General features: G+C 27.8%; 1 protein-coding gene across 1 annotated transcript in view; it reads right to left on the bottom strand.

Moving 5' to 3' along the window:
• The window catches only part of LOC100215966 (calmodulin-A), a 29,668-nt gene extending 12,026 nt beyond the window's left edge, over positions 1 to 17,642 (bottom strand). Inside the window, exons 1-2 of the mRNA XM_065799520.1 lie at positions 17,504 to 17,642; positions 11,800 to 11,863 (exon numbers count right to left, since the gene is read on the bottom strand). Coding sequence (XP_065655592.1) covers positions 11,800 to 11,802 — 3 coding nt within the window. The 5' untranslated portion in view covers positions 11,803 to 11,863; positions 17,504 to 17,642. The remainder of the gene's footprint in view (positions 1 to 11,799; positions 11,864 to 17,503) is intronic.
• Between the last annotated feature and the right edge of the window lie 222 nt (positions 17,643 to 17,864).

Raw genomic sequence — 17,864 nt, 5'->3', positions numbered from 1 at the left:
AGAATTTTTTTCATAAAACATAGACTTTCTATTTACAATTTAACTCCTAGAGTGGTTGATGGTCATAAATTAAACTTTAAAGTTAAAAGCTGTGTGTTTAAAAGTAGCTGCTCTTTACATTGAACCCTGAAGTTAAGAAAAGTATACGCATTTGATGAAAGTTTGATATAAAATCTTCATTGGTTTTAAAATATTTAAGAAGTAAAAAATACAAATCGAATCAAAAAATTTATAAAATAAGTTGTAACATTTCAAGGACTTTTATGTGTAGTACAAGTATGTTGTATGTTGATCTCCTGCCACCAAAGAAACACTTCTAAAAGCATATGAGGCTATTGCAGTATTATTTATGGCTTGTGCTGCTTTAAGAAATAAAAAAATTGGAGAAATGACCATTCATCATTGAATAGAGTTGTAAAATCTCATAAAAGTAATAAAGTAGTATTCAGGTATTGTCAGAGAACTGTGAATCGTGTAAAATTGTGGAATGCAGATAAAAATATTGATTATCACTTAAAAAATTGATTTTACTTCATGGATTTGTTAGCGAATTTTACATTTACATTTTACTACAGTTTACATTACATTTACATTTTACAACATGGATTAATATATAACGCCTAAGTTAGAGCTTGTGCAGTTTTGTCTTATTTCATTGAATTATTGATACATCTTTAACTATTTTTGATGTCTGTAAACAAAAACACCTCAAGCAAAGTTTTTACTCAAAGTTTAAAATGAGGGAAAATCTTAAAAGCAGAAAGGGTTAGTCAAGTAAAGGTTCAATTCGAAAAGGAATTTGAGTTTTTGTAACTTATTAGTTATTTTTGCTTTCATTTTTGGATTTTCTCAAAACAAAATTTTTCAATATGTACATGTACTTGAAAATATGCTCAAATTTACACAAAAATACCAAATCAATATTAAATTTTAAAATGATATATAATCAACCTTTTTAGGATTGTTTAATTGTTTACAAATTTTTTTTCATTATTAATTTAAAAAATCTGTTTCAAAAACTCAACAAAAGACTAGTTTTTTTTTTATTCTATTTTAATAAGAATAAGTTTATAAGATATCAAGGTTAGAGAGGATAAACCCCAAAAACTTAAATTTAGTAGTAAATGTCCATGAAATCTACCACAAAAAAGACCTTCAGCAAGTCGCTGAATCTTTATTTTAAAATCAGTAATATTTTTTATTTTTATTTTAACGATTGGTGTTTAGCTGTATATCGTGAAAATGGAGGATCATGCTCAAACATTACAGGCTGCTACTGCAATTCAGTATGTTACAAAATTACAGCTTGTTAGTGGGGTAGACCTGTATAAATTAAAATTTAACGAATAGGACACATCATAAATCACTTCCTTCCGTGGAGTACTTCCGTAAAGTATGCACATATGCTTAGCAATGATATGCCTACAAATTTGGTTGGTTCTTTTTGCCTATTAACTGGAGCAATCCACTCGCAGCGCCTCTGACAACTCAAGCATTTTGCTACCTTGATGCCAAATAATAGCGGGGAAGCTATGGAAAGATATCTTGTCACTGTCACGATATCAACTGTTGACTTAAGCAACTGTTGACAAAACAAGTACTTGGCATAGTTTCACTGAACAGAATAAAATAATTTGTTTCTATGGAAAAAAAAAACAATATTTTAAACACACGTTTCAAAACAACCTCTTTTAAAATGTATTATGAAAATCAACTTTTCTTTAGACTTTTATTTTCACCTAAAAAGTATCGAATTAGAAAATCTGTACTTTATAAATAACACAATTCTAAAAAAAGTTGTACTGTATATTATTTTAAACGTGCTAGTCCAGCATTTTTTTGTCAATTTGAGCATATTTTTGAAATGCGTGTATTTGAAAATTAATTTCTTAAAAATCCAGATAACTAGATAAATGTTCAGAATCATGTTAGTTTATAGTCTCAACAAAACTCTGTGTTATTAAGTCATTATTGAGATCCATCATTAAGTTCCAGTTGTTTACATTCATTGTTGAATTCAATGGAATTAGAAAAAAACTGCACATGTCTAACACACTTTACTTTCAGTGGTAATATATAGAATTGTACATAAGGCCCACAACTAACAACATATTTAAATGACAAAGAGCCACCTCTTTCGAGAAACTTATTGCACACATAATAACAGCTTGTTTGAAAATGTTTTAATACTTACAGATCTATTACGTATTTATTAGTATTATTTATGAAAGTCCTTGAAATGTTACAACTTATTTCAAAAAAATTTAGAATTTGATTTGTGTCCTCAAACTAATGCAGATCTTTCAATCAATTTCGTCTATTATGTATACTTTTATTTGCAGCATAATTTGATGCAAAAAAAGGTTAATTAAAAAAACTGCTTTTAAGCGAGCTTTAAAATTTAAAGTTCAACTTATGAACAGCACCCATGTGATAAGTTAATTTGTCAATAAAAAGCCTGTTTTATGAAAAACATTCTTGGCATGACAGCAATAAGATACATATATAATTTCAACAATTTGAAGTTTATAATAAAATTATAATCATTAAAATCTTCTGCAACTTGTTTACATCTTTAGCACAAGTGATGATTGCCTCTAAAATCACACATTCTTCTAAGTTTGTGGTTTCGCTAGTTGCCAATTATTATTGTTATTAATTATTATTAAATACTCTTAATATACTAATGCAATTTAATAAATAATTCGGCATATTATTTATATGCATAGCATTTTAAAATAATAATACAGTTTAATAAGTTATTTAACATGCTTAAACAAACAAAATGTGTTCACTGCGTCTGAGTTATGTAAGTTAGCAAATTGACAAAAATATTTAAAAAAAGAAAAGAATCTTATGTGTTATAATACTTAAAAGAAGATGTTCAAAATGTAAAACAAAAATAAGTCTATTTTTGAATGCTTTGGAGTACTTTATATAGTTTACTTATTTGCACATTACTTATTAATGTTCAAATAAGTAAACTGTATATAAGTATACTTATTAAATTATTATTAATGTTCGAATAAATAAACTGTATATAAAGTAGTCCAACATATTCAAAATTCTTGTTATCAAAGGTGTATTATATTATTAATTATTAAAGGTGTATTATATTATAATTATTATATAAATATTATTATATAAATATTATTATATAAATATTATTATATTATTAAAGGTGTTTTATATTATAATACACCTTTGAAAACAAAATATTTAATAGAGTTTTATTTTAAGCAAAAATAAATTACTTATATTGTAAGATGGATAATTAAATTCTACATAAATTTATTCAAAAATGATCCTTAAAAGTCTATCTACTTCAAAGTATGTTATTTAAATAGTTGTAATTAGATACGTTAAGCTAATAAACTCTTGCTTTGTTTACTTTATTTGCCATACAGTATGGCGGCCGCGAATTTTAACGTCACGTGCTAGAATACCATCTATTCGGTTAAATGAACTGGAGTTATTTATTAGGTTGGTGCAAAAGTAAATTCGCATAATTTCAAAGTCAAATATGATGCACATGCGTAGTGCAAAAGCAAACAGTATATATATTAGTTGAAAAAGCAATCTTTTTTGCACATTTTAAATTATAAGTTCTAATTTTTTAATGACATTGTATATATATATAATTCTTTTTTAGAAAATGTCCATAGAAAAAATACATTTTAGACGTTGCATGTTGTACGAATTTCGGCAGGGTAAAAATGCAACAAAAGCGACAGAAGCGATTTGTTCTGTTACGATGTAGATGCTCTAAATGTTCGCGTTTGCCAGAAGTGGTTTTGTAAGTTTCGCAGCGGAGATTTTGATCTTGAGGACAAAAAACGTTCAGGAAGGCCACAGGAACTGGAAACAGACAATTTAGAGGAATTGCTCGAAGAAAACCCACGGCAATCGACTCGAGAATTAGCAGAACAACTTGGAGTTGATCATTCGACTGTTTTAAGACGATTACACGACATGGGAAAGGTTTAAAAGGTCGGAAAATGGGTCCCACATGACTTGACTGAAAACAACAAAATGCAACGTTTGAGCAACTGTATTTCTCATATGGCTAAGTACAAAAAAAACTTTTTGTAGAAAATTGTAACGGGTGATGAAAAGTGGGTTTATTTTGACAATCTTTCCAACAAAAAACAGTGGTTGAGTCCCAGTCAATCAGCATTTGCCTCACCTAAACCCAATATTCATCAAAAAAAGGTAATGCTTAGCGTATAATGGGATATGAAAGGTATAATATACTATGAACTGCTGAAACCAAAGCAAACTATTAATGCTGTACGCTACTCGCAACAATTGAGATCATTGAATGAAAAAGTCTTAGAAAAAATGTCCGGACCGGGTCATGAAAACCGTAAAGTCATATTGCTGCACGACAATGCTCGGCCCCATGTTGCTATGAGAACCAAGGAAACTATCTAGAACTAGGCTGGGAAGTCTTGCCGCATCATTCGTATTCACCAGACATGGCACCATCAGATTACCATTTGAGCCGTTCAATAGAATATTTTTTACGGGATAAATCATTCAAAGAAAATCAAGATTTACAAAATCAGCTAGATGCCTATTTCGAAGCAAAGCCCCAGTCTTTCTACAGAGATAGAATTCGTCAGTTGGTCACAAAATGGCAAAAGGTCATAGATAGCCAAGGAAATTATTTTGATGACGAATGACTTCTTAATTTTAACAATATTTAATAAATAGTACTGAAAAAAAAAACGAATTTTCTTTTGCACCAACCTAATATATATGTGTAGATAATAATATATATATAATAATAATATGCTATTTAATCCATTTTATAGTTCTTAAATTTTGTTTAACTTTATATTTGATAAAAGCCAAAATGATAAAGTAGACTTTTTTTTAATTACAGTTTCACAAAAATTTTATCAAATATAAGGTTAATATGGATGCCAAAATATTTAAAAAAGTACTATGCGACGAACCAAACGAAGAAGAATATATATACTGGAAAAAGTGCTAACAGTTTATCTAGATAAAGCTAAAATTGCAGAAAATTACAAACTTCAAGTTTTATTTGTTCGATCCGGAGTAAAAGTTTTCACAATAATACAAGATACCACATCATACGATGATGCAATCAAAATACTTAATAACAAATATCAAAAACGATCGACAGCTATCATGATGCGCCACAAACTTCGCTCAAATCGGCTTATCACCAGGTTAAAATAAATAAAACCCGAAGGTTATAAGCTAACCAAATACGAAGCTAATGGCAGATTATACGAGTTCAAACGTTTACCTTTTTTGTTGCACAAATGCTGTGCCAATTTTCAGCTTGTAATGGATAAATTTATTCAGAATAATAAATTGGAAAACACATATTCTTATCTCAATGATATAATTATTGGTGGAAAAGATGCCCAATAAAAATGAATGAGCACAATAAAAACTTTTCTACACGCAGCTAAAATTGCCAACGTAGAAATAAACAAAGAGTAGAGCCAATTTAAAAAAACTTTTGAATTCTTAGGTCGTATAATTGAAAACGGAACCTTGAAACCCGATCCAAAAAGGTATGAAACTCTTATGAATATGTCAGACCCAAAAACATTAAAAGAACTAACCGAATGATAGGATTGTTCGCCTATTACGTAAAATGGATACACAACTGTACCAAGTTGACTCTACCACTCACTCAAGCAAGAAACAGTTTTCCAACTAAGGGCCTTACTCCACGCCAAAGAAGAAATTAAAAAGCTCAAGATTAAACTTGTAGAAACATGCCTAGCCTCACCCAACTTTAAAGTTCTGCTAACTATTGAAACAGATAGCTCTGTCACAGCACTTGGAGGAACATTACTACAACTAGGCAGACCCGCGGCCTTCTTCTCAAGAACACTAACAAACGCTGAATTATTAAGAAAGAACCGGCTGCCATAGTAGAATGCTGCAGAAGGTGAAAACACTTAATTAATTTAATACCATATATTATTATAATTAAAGACCAAAGATCTATTTCCCTTATTTTTAATAAACAAAGTTCAACAAAAATTAAAAAAAAAAACAAACGTAGTCGATGCTCTTTCTCGATGTTGCTCGACTCAAAATACCAATAAAACATTTTACAATACTCATTCCTAACTATGCCATCTCGGAGTTAAAAGAATGGTACATTATTGCAAAACCCGAAATCTACACTACTCTACCTGTAAAGAACTTAAACCGCGTTTCTACAAACCTCCCACAGGTTATCTTATTCAAACAACGAGAACTATTATTTATGGACTTTGTTGGACCTTTACAATCCACCACAACTAATAAATACACCATCGTGGTAGTAGAAGAATATTCACGCTACCCATTTCTATTCCTATGTAGAGCTATAACAGCTGACATTGTGATACAACTTTTTCTCAGTCTCTTTTCATTGTTTGATGCACCATCATTTATACCCACAGATCGTAGAGCACAGTTTGAAAGTATAAAACTCAAAGTATTCTTTGAAAGAAACGGTGTCATTAAGACATGAACTCCGTATCACCCACAAGGTAACGGTCAATGTGAAAAAATAAATGGAACAACTCTTGAAGCTGTTAGTCTGGCCCTGAAAAAGATAGGTCTAGAAAAAGATAGATGGGAGGTAGCGTTGCAAATGGCAACTCTACTATCTGTGTATCGCTACTAACAAAACACCCCATCAGAGGATAATGAACTTTCAACGCCCACCACTAATAGGTACAGATCTACCAAACTTCCTAACAGAACATGATTCCACAATCCTATACAGATGTTAGACACGAATAAAGAGAAGTTCACTTGTTGACTGGGTTCAACTTTCAGAAACAGTATTGCCTCACTTCGCACGTGTCAAATTTTAAAATGGAAAAATTGATACGGTTTCAACAAAAGAACTCGCCCCACTTTATTATGTAAATCTATTAACAAAACCAGTTCAACAACAGTCCGATGAGTTAAACAATGACAAAATCATTATTAGTAACAACTGGAGTTATTTAGTTATAGATAACTAATATGCTATATAATCCATTTTTTAGTTCTTAAATTGTATTTAATTTTATATTTGATAAAAGCCAAAATAATAAAGTAGACTTTTTTATTACAATTTTGCAACAGTAACAGCATTATTTCTGGATGATTTTTCAGAAAACTATAAATTTGTAGTTCAGAACAAAGTACACAGCTTTCATTAGACAAATTTACAATGTACACTTCATCCTGTGATTATTTCAAAAAATAAGATTTTCGCAAGCACAAATCTGATTTTATTGTTTAAGATGATACGATGCATGATGTGAACATGGTGTATAAAATTATTGAGGTTAGCAATACTATCAAAACAAATCTACCTCAAATAAAAAATATTGAATGCTTTTCAGATGTGTGTGCAGGTTAATATAAGAAATGCAAAAATATTGAAAAAAAAATTTTTCGATCTTGAAAATTTTTGTCCGTAAGCTAAACGGAATTTTTTTGTTTAGCAGCTAGTGTATAAGCATGTAAAGAGATATGGGTAATCATATTTTATCTCCACAATCTATTTACAAATATGCACGTTTCATTTATGTACCACCAGAAGATTTAACTTGGTGAGAAACACTCTTAACGAACAATTAGATACAGCAAAAATCATACCTGCGACACGTAGTTACCATCAATTTGTACCACTTGGCCATCAAAAGGTAAAAAAGTTACGTAATTAAAATACTTTTTATTATCTTTAAAAAACATGTAAAATTGTTATTGATAAGTTCAAATAAATTTTTTAGTTGTATGGAATCATTGTTAAAAATATACTTTGTTTTATTTTGAGCTCACGATTTCCTTTTAATGCCTTTAATAAAACATGTGTAATATAATAAGTAAAACTGAATAAATGCATGTGTTGCTATTTTTTTTTAGATAGGTGCAAAGTTATGCAGTGTAGATGAAGAATTTGCTTTGATTCATGACTTTGAAAACATTCAGATAACAACTGTAAATTTAGTACAAGGTGATTATGCCTGTGTTTCCTATGAGCATAAGTGGGGGATAGGATAGTGGGGGATAGGATTCATTGAAGACATAAATCTAAAAGTAAATGACAGAAGAAAACGTCAAATTTATGTGTTCAAATGGTCCTGCGCGGTCGTTTAAATGGCCATCAGTGGATAGCCAATGCTGAATTACAGGTGTCAACATCATTTGCAAAGTTGAAGTACCGACCACAAAAACAGGACTTAGCTACTATTTAGCCAAAAACAACTTTAAAAAAATTGTTTTTCTAAAGAAATAGAGGTTTTATAAATAAACTATTTTCAAATTTGCTTAGTCTGATATGTCTTATCCATACTTTTATTTTATCATTTGTTTTGAGTACAATTTATAAATAACGAAATTAAAAAGCATATATAAACTCCTTAGAATTAAGTATTTCTTTTTCAAATTTTTATATTTTTAATACTGTTGTGAATAACAAATGAAATATAATAATAAAAATATAATAATAAATACAAAAGTAATCAAATTAGAAATTAAGTCACTAAACTTGATTTCTAATTTGATTGATTGGTAATAAGTTGGAATAGATATAGTGTCTGATTTTTAAAATATCACAAAATGTGATATTTAAAAAAATTGTGTCTATATCAAACCTCAATAGCTTCTCAAGTAAATGTAGGTCCAAAATAAATTTGGTTGGTAAAGTTGATATAAATCTTATATTAAATAAAATAATAATAAAATTTTTTTTCTATTATTCGGATTTTTTTTATAGCTTTAATTGTCAATGTCCTTTTTTATTTTCATTATTAAGTGCATTTTATGAATCTCAATATAAACATTGTTTCGAGAGTTACAAAACAAAATTTTCAGATTTAAAACTTTTTCGCAGGTTTTAAACTTTTTCGGTACCAAATTTCAGCAACGGAGAAAATATAAGCACCATATAAAGATAAAACGGCAGTAAACGGATATATTTTTTTCAGTTTCCTCCTCATTTTTCAGTCAAAATTAAATAAACTTCAAGTTGCTGTAAATCCTAAACGGATAACAACTTTATAGAAAATTTTCTTCAGTCTTTTCGAAGTTACGTCTTATTTGTGCCAAATTTCAGAAAATTTGCTGATGCAGGGTGCAGATTTGTGTTTTTAAAAAAATATTTATTTAAAGTACTTTATATTTTTTATTTAACAATCATAAACAGAAAAAAGTTTTTTTTATCGAATTTAAACAAAAAAGTTTTTCATTAAAACAACTCATTTTGTATAGGATCTTTAAAGTTTATTAACTTGTCAAAATTTATAACTTGTCCCATAAACCTCCATATTTTGTCAAAAGTAATAACAAATCGATAAGCAATGATGCAAATGGATTTTGTATTTACATCCTGAGTATATTAATTTCCTTTATTCGAGTATTATAATTTCCTTATTAATTTATTTATCCGAGGAATTATGAAGTAATTAAATAATACCATATATAAAATATAAAAAAATGGGTATAAAATAAAATATATAAATCAAGTAAACAAACCCCCGGTAAATTTGTTCAAAAATCAAATTAAGGAGTTTATTAACTTTTTTGAACATTTTTCTAAGCAGAAGTTTTAATAAAACACAATTATAAAAGCGATTATGAAGCGCAAACAATTTTTTTTTTTACAAAAAACTTTAACATGATATAATTAAAAGAATTAAACAAAACAAAAAAAAACGCCCTGACATTTATTTATCGGGTTATACTAAACAAAACCAAAACACCCAAATATTTTATTGAATACAATTCAAAAATTAGTAAGGCTCTAACTTTCTTTGTAGTTTTTTGTAATTTTTTTTTTCCGTATCTAATCAAGTGTAGGAGTTTATTTGTCAGATTCTTTTGTAAATTAGGAATTTTTCGCGCTGGTTGCAAAAATAAATTTATTTAGGTGTTTTTTTTTATGTAGTAGAGGTTGCTTTTTAAAAATCAGTATTATAATAAAAGCTAAAATGAACTGCTTTACTTGTACAAAAAAAATAGTTTTATATCTTTAACTTAAAATCTGAAAAGTGACCGAATAGTAGTTTTTTTGGATCCAGACCATTTTGAATGACAGAAAAAAAGGTTTTCTTGGAGCCGCTTTTTTAAATAATTGAACAAAAGGTTTTCTTGGAGCCACGCAGGTCAACTGGTAAAATACTTTGTTAAATCTTTTTTCTAAATTTATATATTTATATATATACTGTTTCATACATTTTTCTAAATTTATTTTCAAATTAAGTAGGAAACTATTACAAAAGCTATTTGCTCGAACAATATGATATCTTTGAATAAGTGGTAACAACCTTCATGCCTTACTTACTTAAAGTGAGCAGTGTACCATTTTTGTTTTACAACGTAAAAACTTTTAAAATGGTATTCTGCATTCAGAATTTCTACATTAAAGTTTTTAATAGAAATTTGTCAAAAAAATGAGAGAAAATTTAAATTCTTTTTCTAAGAATATTTTTTTAATTTTTTTTTGATGCTATAATATAAAGTAATAAAATATGTTAAAATTAAAAAAAAAAAGCAAAATTATTGTTTATAATACAATATACCCGTATTACAACATACCCGTATTACAAACATACCCGTATTACAAAGTTTGAAATAAATAATACGTCATCAATGTATTTAGTTTAATCTATTTAAAATATTTCTATTTTCCCCAATTTTTTTAAATATTTGAATAAAAACTTTTTTTTGTTTATATATGACTTAATCTGATATTATATACAAGTCTTAACAACATTTTAATGCATTGTTTTCGAAGTACATTGTATTATAACTATATTTGTTTTTCGTAATAAAAACATTTTATTTAAAATTCCATTCTCGTCATTTCAACCATTCGACCTCTACTATAACGATACATCTTTCTGGCCCCTAACCATTTAAATCACTTGACCTAGCTAAATGCTCTAAATCTTAAAATACTTCTAGCGTCTTTAGAGAATAGTCAATTACTGCGAAGATTAAAACAAGCTTTTATTTGTAAAAGCTTTTCTAATTGTTGTAGAAAAACAAACCTTTTGAATAAAAAACAAATGCTAACAAAATAATTGATGATAATCTTGTTGACACAATTATTTTGAACTTTATGTTACCAACATCATTAAAAATAGTTATTCAAATGTAAAGTCATTAAGATTAATTTTGTAAAAACATCATTAAGACTTATTTTGTAAAAACTACGAGTAGCAAGACTTTTTGAGTGTTTTTAATAAGTAACTTACATGCATAAAGCAAGTTTTAAACTTTAGATATATCTCAAATAAGGATACTTTGCAAAAAAATCTTGTTAAATGGAGGCAGGGAACAAAAATACCTCAAAATGTTTGCTTCGTCAACCCCAAATATAAGGGCAATGAACAAATTAGTTTTTATTACATTGACGAATTAATTTCAGCAGTGAAAATTGATTTTTTTCTAACCTATACTAAGTTTAAATTTATTAACAGGTTATAATTATAACAAATAATTTATTCTAGCTTTTAAAATCTACGGCCAGGTAAAGTTTCTGGTCCCCACAGTTAAATTTTTTATCACATTTAGGGTCGGAGAAGCAAACTGTTTGTGGTGTTTATTTTTTACAACCAAAGATACCTGTGCACCTAACACTTTTAACATGTGCACCTAACACCATTAGCATGTGCACCTAACACCTTTAGCATTAAAAAAAAGTATAAAACTATAATGACTATATAAGAAAGAAAAAAAACGTTAAAAATTGTATCAAACATGTCATAAAATATTCGTTGATTTTCAATAACTAACTTATCATTTAAAATAACTTACCATTTTTTCTTCCTTCAAAGCAAAACGGGTCTTTATATAAATTTATATGCACTGTTTATGCTTCCTAAAAAATTAATAACACAAAAAAAACATATAAAGTAATAATTATACTTTATACAGGATTATCCGTTACAAAATTAATTTTAAAATGTTTACATCAATGTACCAATTGAATAGAATTTTATTCTTTTGGCTTATTGACATTTTTTCAACACAGCTTTTTATTAAAAGAGTAATTTATTTTAAAACTTTCTGAAAATCCTGATTGACGAAATCAAAGAGAGTAACTAAATGGAACATTTAAACAGCAATTCATGTTTTCGAATGCTGGCAATCAAAAGTTATTAAAAGCGGAACTTCACGGATGTTTTAACATTTTTCTTTTGAGTTTTATTGTAAATTTAATTCGAGCATTACTTTTAATAGCCAGGTGATCGCATTTACAGCGCATACACTAATGAACAATGAAAAGTCTAAAAAGTCTTGCCACAGAGCACAGCGAAAGAGTATTTGACGATTTCGTGCTATCTTTCTTACCAAAGTTAGTTATATAACTAGACAGCCACCAAACCTTGAACCTCATGATCCTGCCTCCAGCGCTCTAACAACCACGGCTTTCTTTGTTTTTTCTTTTGTAATAAATTAATAGTTACACAACTATAGATATCTTTAATATAATAATATAAATTAAAATACTTAAACTACATTTATAACAAATATTTCAAAAATATTGAAATTTTATCAAGTAGCAAACGCAAATATTGAAACACTTATCAAGTAAAAAAACGCAGTTTGCAAAATAGAAACAATGTTATCAAACATATTTATATTTATTATAGTTTTTTCCATGCTTTATATAAGGTTACTTTCTATATATATATGTTTGTGTGCCACAAAATTTGAAATCAATTTTTGAAAGCTTTTTTCTCAACCAATTTTGCTCAAATTTTGCACACTTAATCATTTTCGATGACAATACAAGGAAATGGAAAAATTTGACCAAAAAAAGTTAATTAAGTTAACAAAAGTTTAATTTGTATTTCCCCATAAGAACACTGAATTAATAAAAAAAAAATTTAAAAACGTAATAGTAATTTTTCCTTCTACAAAAGATAACAAAAAAAGAATTTCTAGGCCCAATAGAATTCTGCTTGCATAAAGCATGGATTTGAAAAAATAATTTTTTTTTGATTTACTAGTTTATTTTATTTTTATTTTTACACAAACAAAAAGTTGCGAATTTTAAAATGGTACTATTTAGTCCTATTAAAATAATCATCATTACATATTAAAATCATCATACATATTAAAATAATCATCATTACAGTGGCGGGCTGGTGGTAAAATATGAGGTTGTCATCAAATTTTAGAGCAGTAAACAATATTTTTGTTCAGTCTATGGAAAAAGATAAGTTTCTTTCCTAGAAACATTCTACAACATTAATTAACTTTTCCAAAATTGAAATTAATCAAAACATTAAAAAAAAATCAAACAAAAAGTTATATTAAGTAATATATGTTATCAATTCTATAATTATAATATATTATGTACTTAAAAAAAATCAATTAAAAGTAAAACCGTTTACAAAAAGTTAAGGAATTCAATAGCCCAAAAAAAAATCAAAATTAGTTAAAAAAAAGATTTTATCTTAATTTACTTAAAAAGTTACAAAAGAGGGTGCCAAAAAAGTTTCTTTTCAGGCATCCTCTTTAGTAAGTTCGTAAAAAGTTAATATATTGAAAATAAAGCTTAAAACCCAGAGCTGGGGCTAAGCTACTCTACACCCCCAATGGGGGGGGGGGGGCAGCAAATTTAGGGGGCTTGTTAGGAGTCCCATTTGGAAATGTAGTGGCCTTTTTTGAAATTTAAGGAGCTTTTTTTTGTATCGGTAAATTTATAACCAAGTGAGTTATAAATCAAGTGCTTTGTCTAATAGTAATAAAATTTATGATGAAATTTTGTATAATTCAAATAAAATAGTAATTGAATCAAACAGATTTTGGTCAAGAATTTATATAGACTAAAGCTAAAAAAATGATCCATATATAAAAGAATTTCAATGAAATTTTATCTCGAAAAACAAAATATTTTAATTCCTAAATAAATTAAAATATTTGAATTTTAATCTTGTTTAGTCAATTATGGTTGGTCGATTTTACAACGGAGCTAGTGCAGTGAGCAGCATGGAAGTAGGGGCATTGTCTATACACAAAAAACAATAAATACAACAACCAAATATATTAATTGCTTAATGCATTGTAGTAATCGGTAGTAAAGTAAGTTGACATGATTAAAATATCTACAGATAATAAAGAGCAGCTTTTTTTATTTAAAAAAAAAAAGATATAGTGCACACTGGTTTTTCAAATGACATGCTCCGGTAAATTTTTTTTACTGAATTATTGACTGGGATAGTTAGGATTGTATATATCCAGACAATATAAAAACTAAGAAATATATAGCAAAGCCGATGATTTGTACCATGCCATCACCCTACCAGGTTATTTTTGCACATCAAATAACAGCAATGAATATCTCAATGCTGGTCCTGGCGCATCAGGTAACAATGGATTAGTGTAAGAAAAATGTAAAAAAATATTTTAAACAATATGCACATTTTCATCGTGGCGAAAAACAAATTTAAAAAATATGAAAACAAATGTGGGTTACTTATCTCATATACAACCACAAGTATTATCTTTTTCAGCATTAATGAATACGTTAAATACCATAGGAATGACAATGGCAGATTAGTCTTAAGGTACTTTAGCTCCATAGCAACCAATGTGGAATGCGCCCCTCAACAATTAATTTTAATTAATGCAACTGCAAAGTTAGCTATTAAAAAAGATGTTGTTTATTAATTTATGCCATCCTAAATTGATATAAAATAATATATTTTGGCCATAAAATTATAGCTGTCGATAATAACGGAAAAAAGATATTTGCCCATAATTTGGAACTCACGCAAACCATATGGTTGGTGTAAATCAGTATATACATAAGTTTTTAAAATAAATGTATTAGACCAAACAATGCTTAAGGTCCTAAAGTCTAAAAATGAACTAATGCTACAGCTTTTCAAGATGTAGTTGAGAACATAGAAGTTATAATTAAGAAATCGTATTATGATACAGTAAAAAATATCCATTATATTTTTAGAAAAACAACGCTAGATTTTGTGTTTTATAACGGGTAATTACTGTTATATTCTTTCAAAGAAATTATAGATTGAACATGACGGGTAACACGATGGGTAACATGACGGGTAGCATGACGGGTATTTACATTTTTGTTAAAGGTATAACTTGTAAAAAAAAACAAATGTTTTTTTTTTCATAAGAATTATTCATTAAAGATAATGGTAATTAGCCGTTATGTTTATTAACTTTAATAACTTTTAAAAAAAATATATTTTGGCAAAATTTAGATCAGCTGTCGAGCCAATGTTTTCGACGCTCTAATTGATTTTTGAGTAATTAAAGTCACCACATATAAGTAAACCTGAATATTGATTTATTTCTAACAACTTATTGGAGTATTTAATTGAATCTACAATTTGCTTGCTATTTTCCTCACTACAACCTTCTACTCTATAGATACACCCATAAAGAATTATTTTAGAACCTGTACAAACCATATTTACTCAGTATTGTCATTATGTAAATAACTATTAGTCAAATTAAAAGAACTGATGCTTTCATGGATACAAATGTATACTCTACCTCCCCTATTAATCCGTCTGTCTTGTGTGAACAAGGAATAACTCAGAATATTTGTTGTTGATGATTCATTCCACCATGTTTAACATGCCATTACAAAATGTGGTGGCTTAATTTCAATATCAATTAATAGTCCATCAAAATTGTTGTTTAGCAAAGTTGCATTAGTATACCAGCAAGGCAGATGACTGTATTTTCTTTGCAATTTACTTGATGTAGATTTTGAAGATTCTACTTCCTCGAATACTATATTGAAAGCTTGTTAATAGTTCCTTCTATAGCAAGTTTTCTGTCGCGTTCATTTCTGTCAGTAGTTAGTTCTTTTGTTTTCTTTGTTTGTTTGTTTGACATGAGTTTGATCTGGATTGATGTAAATTTCTTGAATATTTTCAATGTCATAAACTTTCTAGCAGCTTTCAAAATTTCTACCCTGTTTGTGTTATCGGTTAAACTCTACTTAAAGACATCTTAATCCATCATTCCTGGTTTTAAAAAGATGAACTCTTTTGATTATATTTTTTATCTACGCTTATTTCACTAAATAGATCATTAACTAATTTGGAGTCGTACTCTTTTTGGTTTTGAGCATTAATCTCTTTTGTGTTTGGCAATCTAATTTGACATTAACTAATTTGGAGTTATACTCTTTTCGATTTTGAGCATCAATCTCTTTTGAGTCTGGCAGTCCAACAACAATGACATTTTTTTCTCTCGCTCCAATGTCCATATTTAAAGTATCAAAAGCCTTTATAGTTTAAAACTCTAATTTAAACTCTCTTCGCAATCGAGGCCGAATTTTTCAAGTTACATTTACTTTTATCTTCTTTTTTCTAAAACTGCAAGACGATTATAACTAAATTTCAAATTTCAAGCAATAATCTCTAAGTCTTTGATTTTTGTGACCCTGCAAATTTTACAGCCCCCTCAAATTGAGGCGGCGGTAAAAGGGGGTTCAAACTTAATTGCGAAAAAAATGCAATTTGAAATTTAAAAAAAAAAAATCAAACCATAAAGGCAACGCCTAATTTATTTCATTAATAAAAGTAGAATTTCTTATCTCTTTTCATACTTGCGCGGTGATTTTTGTTGAAGTTAAACAGCTATTTTAATTTTTGATCCCTGCGAGGGAAAACTTGAGATTTGTTTGGCTTACAATTTAATTTATACTTACGAAGTTTACAGATGATCCAAAAGAACTTGTAATAAAATAATAAGATTAGAAAGTTCGACTTTAAAAGAATAATTTCCAGCAACAATAATTTCAAGTATTTTAATGGCATCAATCAAACTTTTAATTATAAGTTTTGATTGACGTCTTTAATTAAAGACGTTAATCGATGCGACTGAATTTTTTTTTTTTTTTTTGTATTAAATGTTTGTTTATTTTCGGCAATAAGTATAAGGGTAAAGCACAATTGTTTTTTAGCGTCACTTATATTATAAAATATATTAATACTGAAATATATAAAAATTTACAATATGTAATAATTATATAATAAATAATGTAATAATATATAACAAAATAAATATATAATAATAAATAAATACTGACTTCAAAAAATGTGCAATACTTATGCGTCAAGCTATTCTTTGTTGTTTTCGTGAAGTATTGTTGTTATTGTTTTAGCAAATATTAAGTACATTTTTAAAAAAGATTCCCTTCTGTTGTATTGTCTATTTTTATTGCTACTATTATTATTATGATTAATATTATTTTATTATTAATAATATTTTTTTACTTTTTTACTTTTATTTAGAACATTTAATTGATTCATTCTTTAATAAAAAATACGTCACCATTTCCGTAAATTTATATGGCTACAAAACATAAACAGCAAAAGTTGTCAAATTTTTTTTTGCCTGGTCCTCCACTCACCAAACTACAAGTTGATACAAGTATATACTTTTATATGAGATATGTAAAGTCATTAACGCTTAAAAGTAATTCGCGTTTTTATATCAAAATAAGTAAAAGTCCTACCCCTAAGTTTCAGTATCGGTTTTAACTTTTGGAATTTTTCTAGATCTAACAGCAGTATTTTCTAGAGAACTTAAATTTCTTATTGAAAATATTAATTTGCAATTTGAATTGCGTATCAACACACCAACTGCGAAACTTCCATACTGGTGGAGGTGTTAGTATTTTTATCCCTAACTCCATTAATTTTATACCACGTAATGACCTCAGTGTTAATGAAGAAAGTCATTGTGCATTAAACTTATTAACTAGAAATCTAAAATCATAAAATTGTTTGAATTAATTTGAATTTAATTAATTCATTGAATTTAAAATCATAAAGTTGTTAATGCTATTTATAAAGAACCAGCGGGTAATTTAAAAA

Source organism: Hydra vulgaris, chromosome 06 (assembly GCF_038396675.1).
Source record: "Hydra vulgaris chromosome 06, alternate assembly HydraT2T_AEP".
Classification (NCBI taxonomy): domain Eukaryota; kingdom Metazoa; phylum Cnidaria; class Hydrozoa; order Anthoathecata; family Hydridae; genus Hydra; species Hydra vulgaris.
The sequence above is the reverse complement of the archived record's forward strand: the minus strand, read 5'-3'. Positions and strand labels throughout refer to the sequence as shown.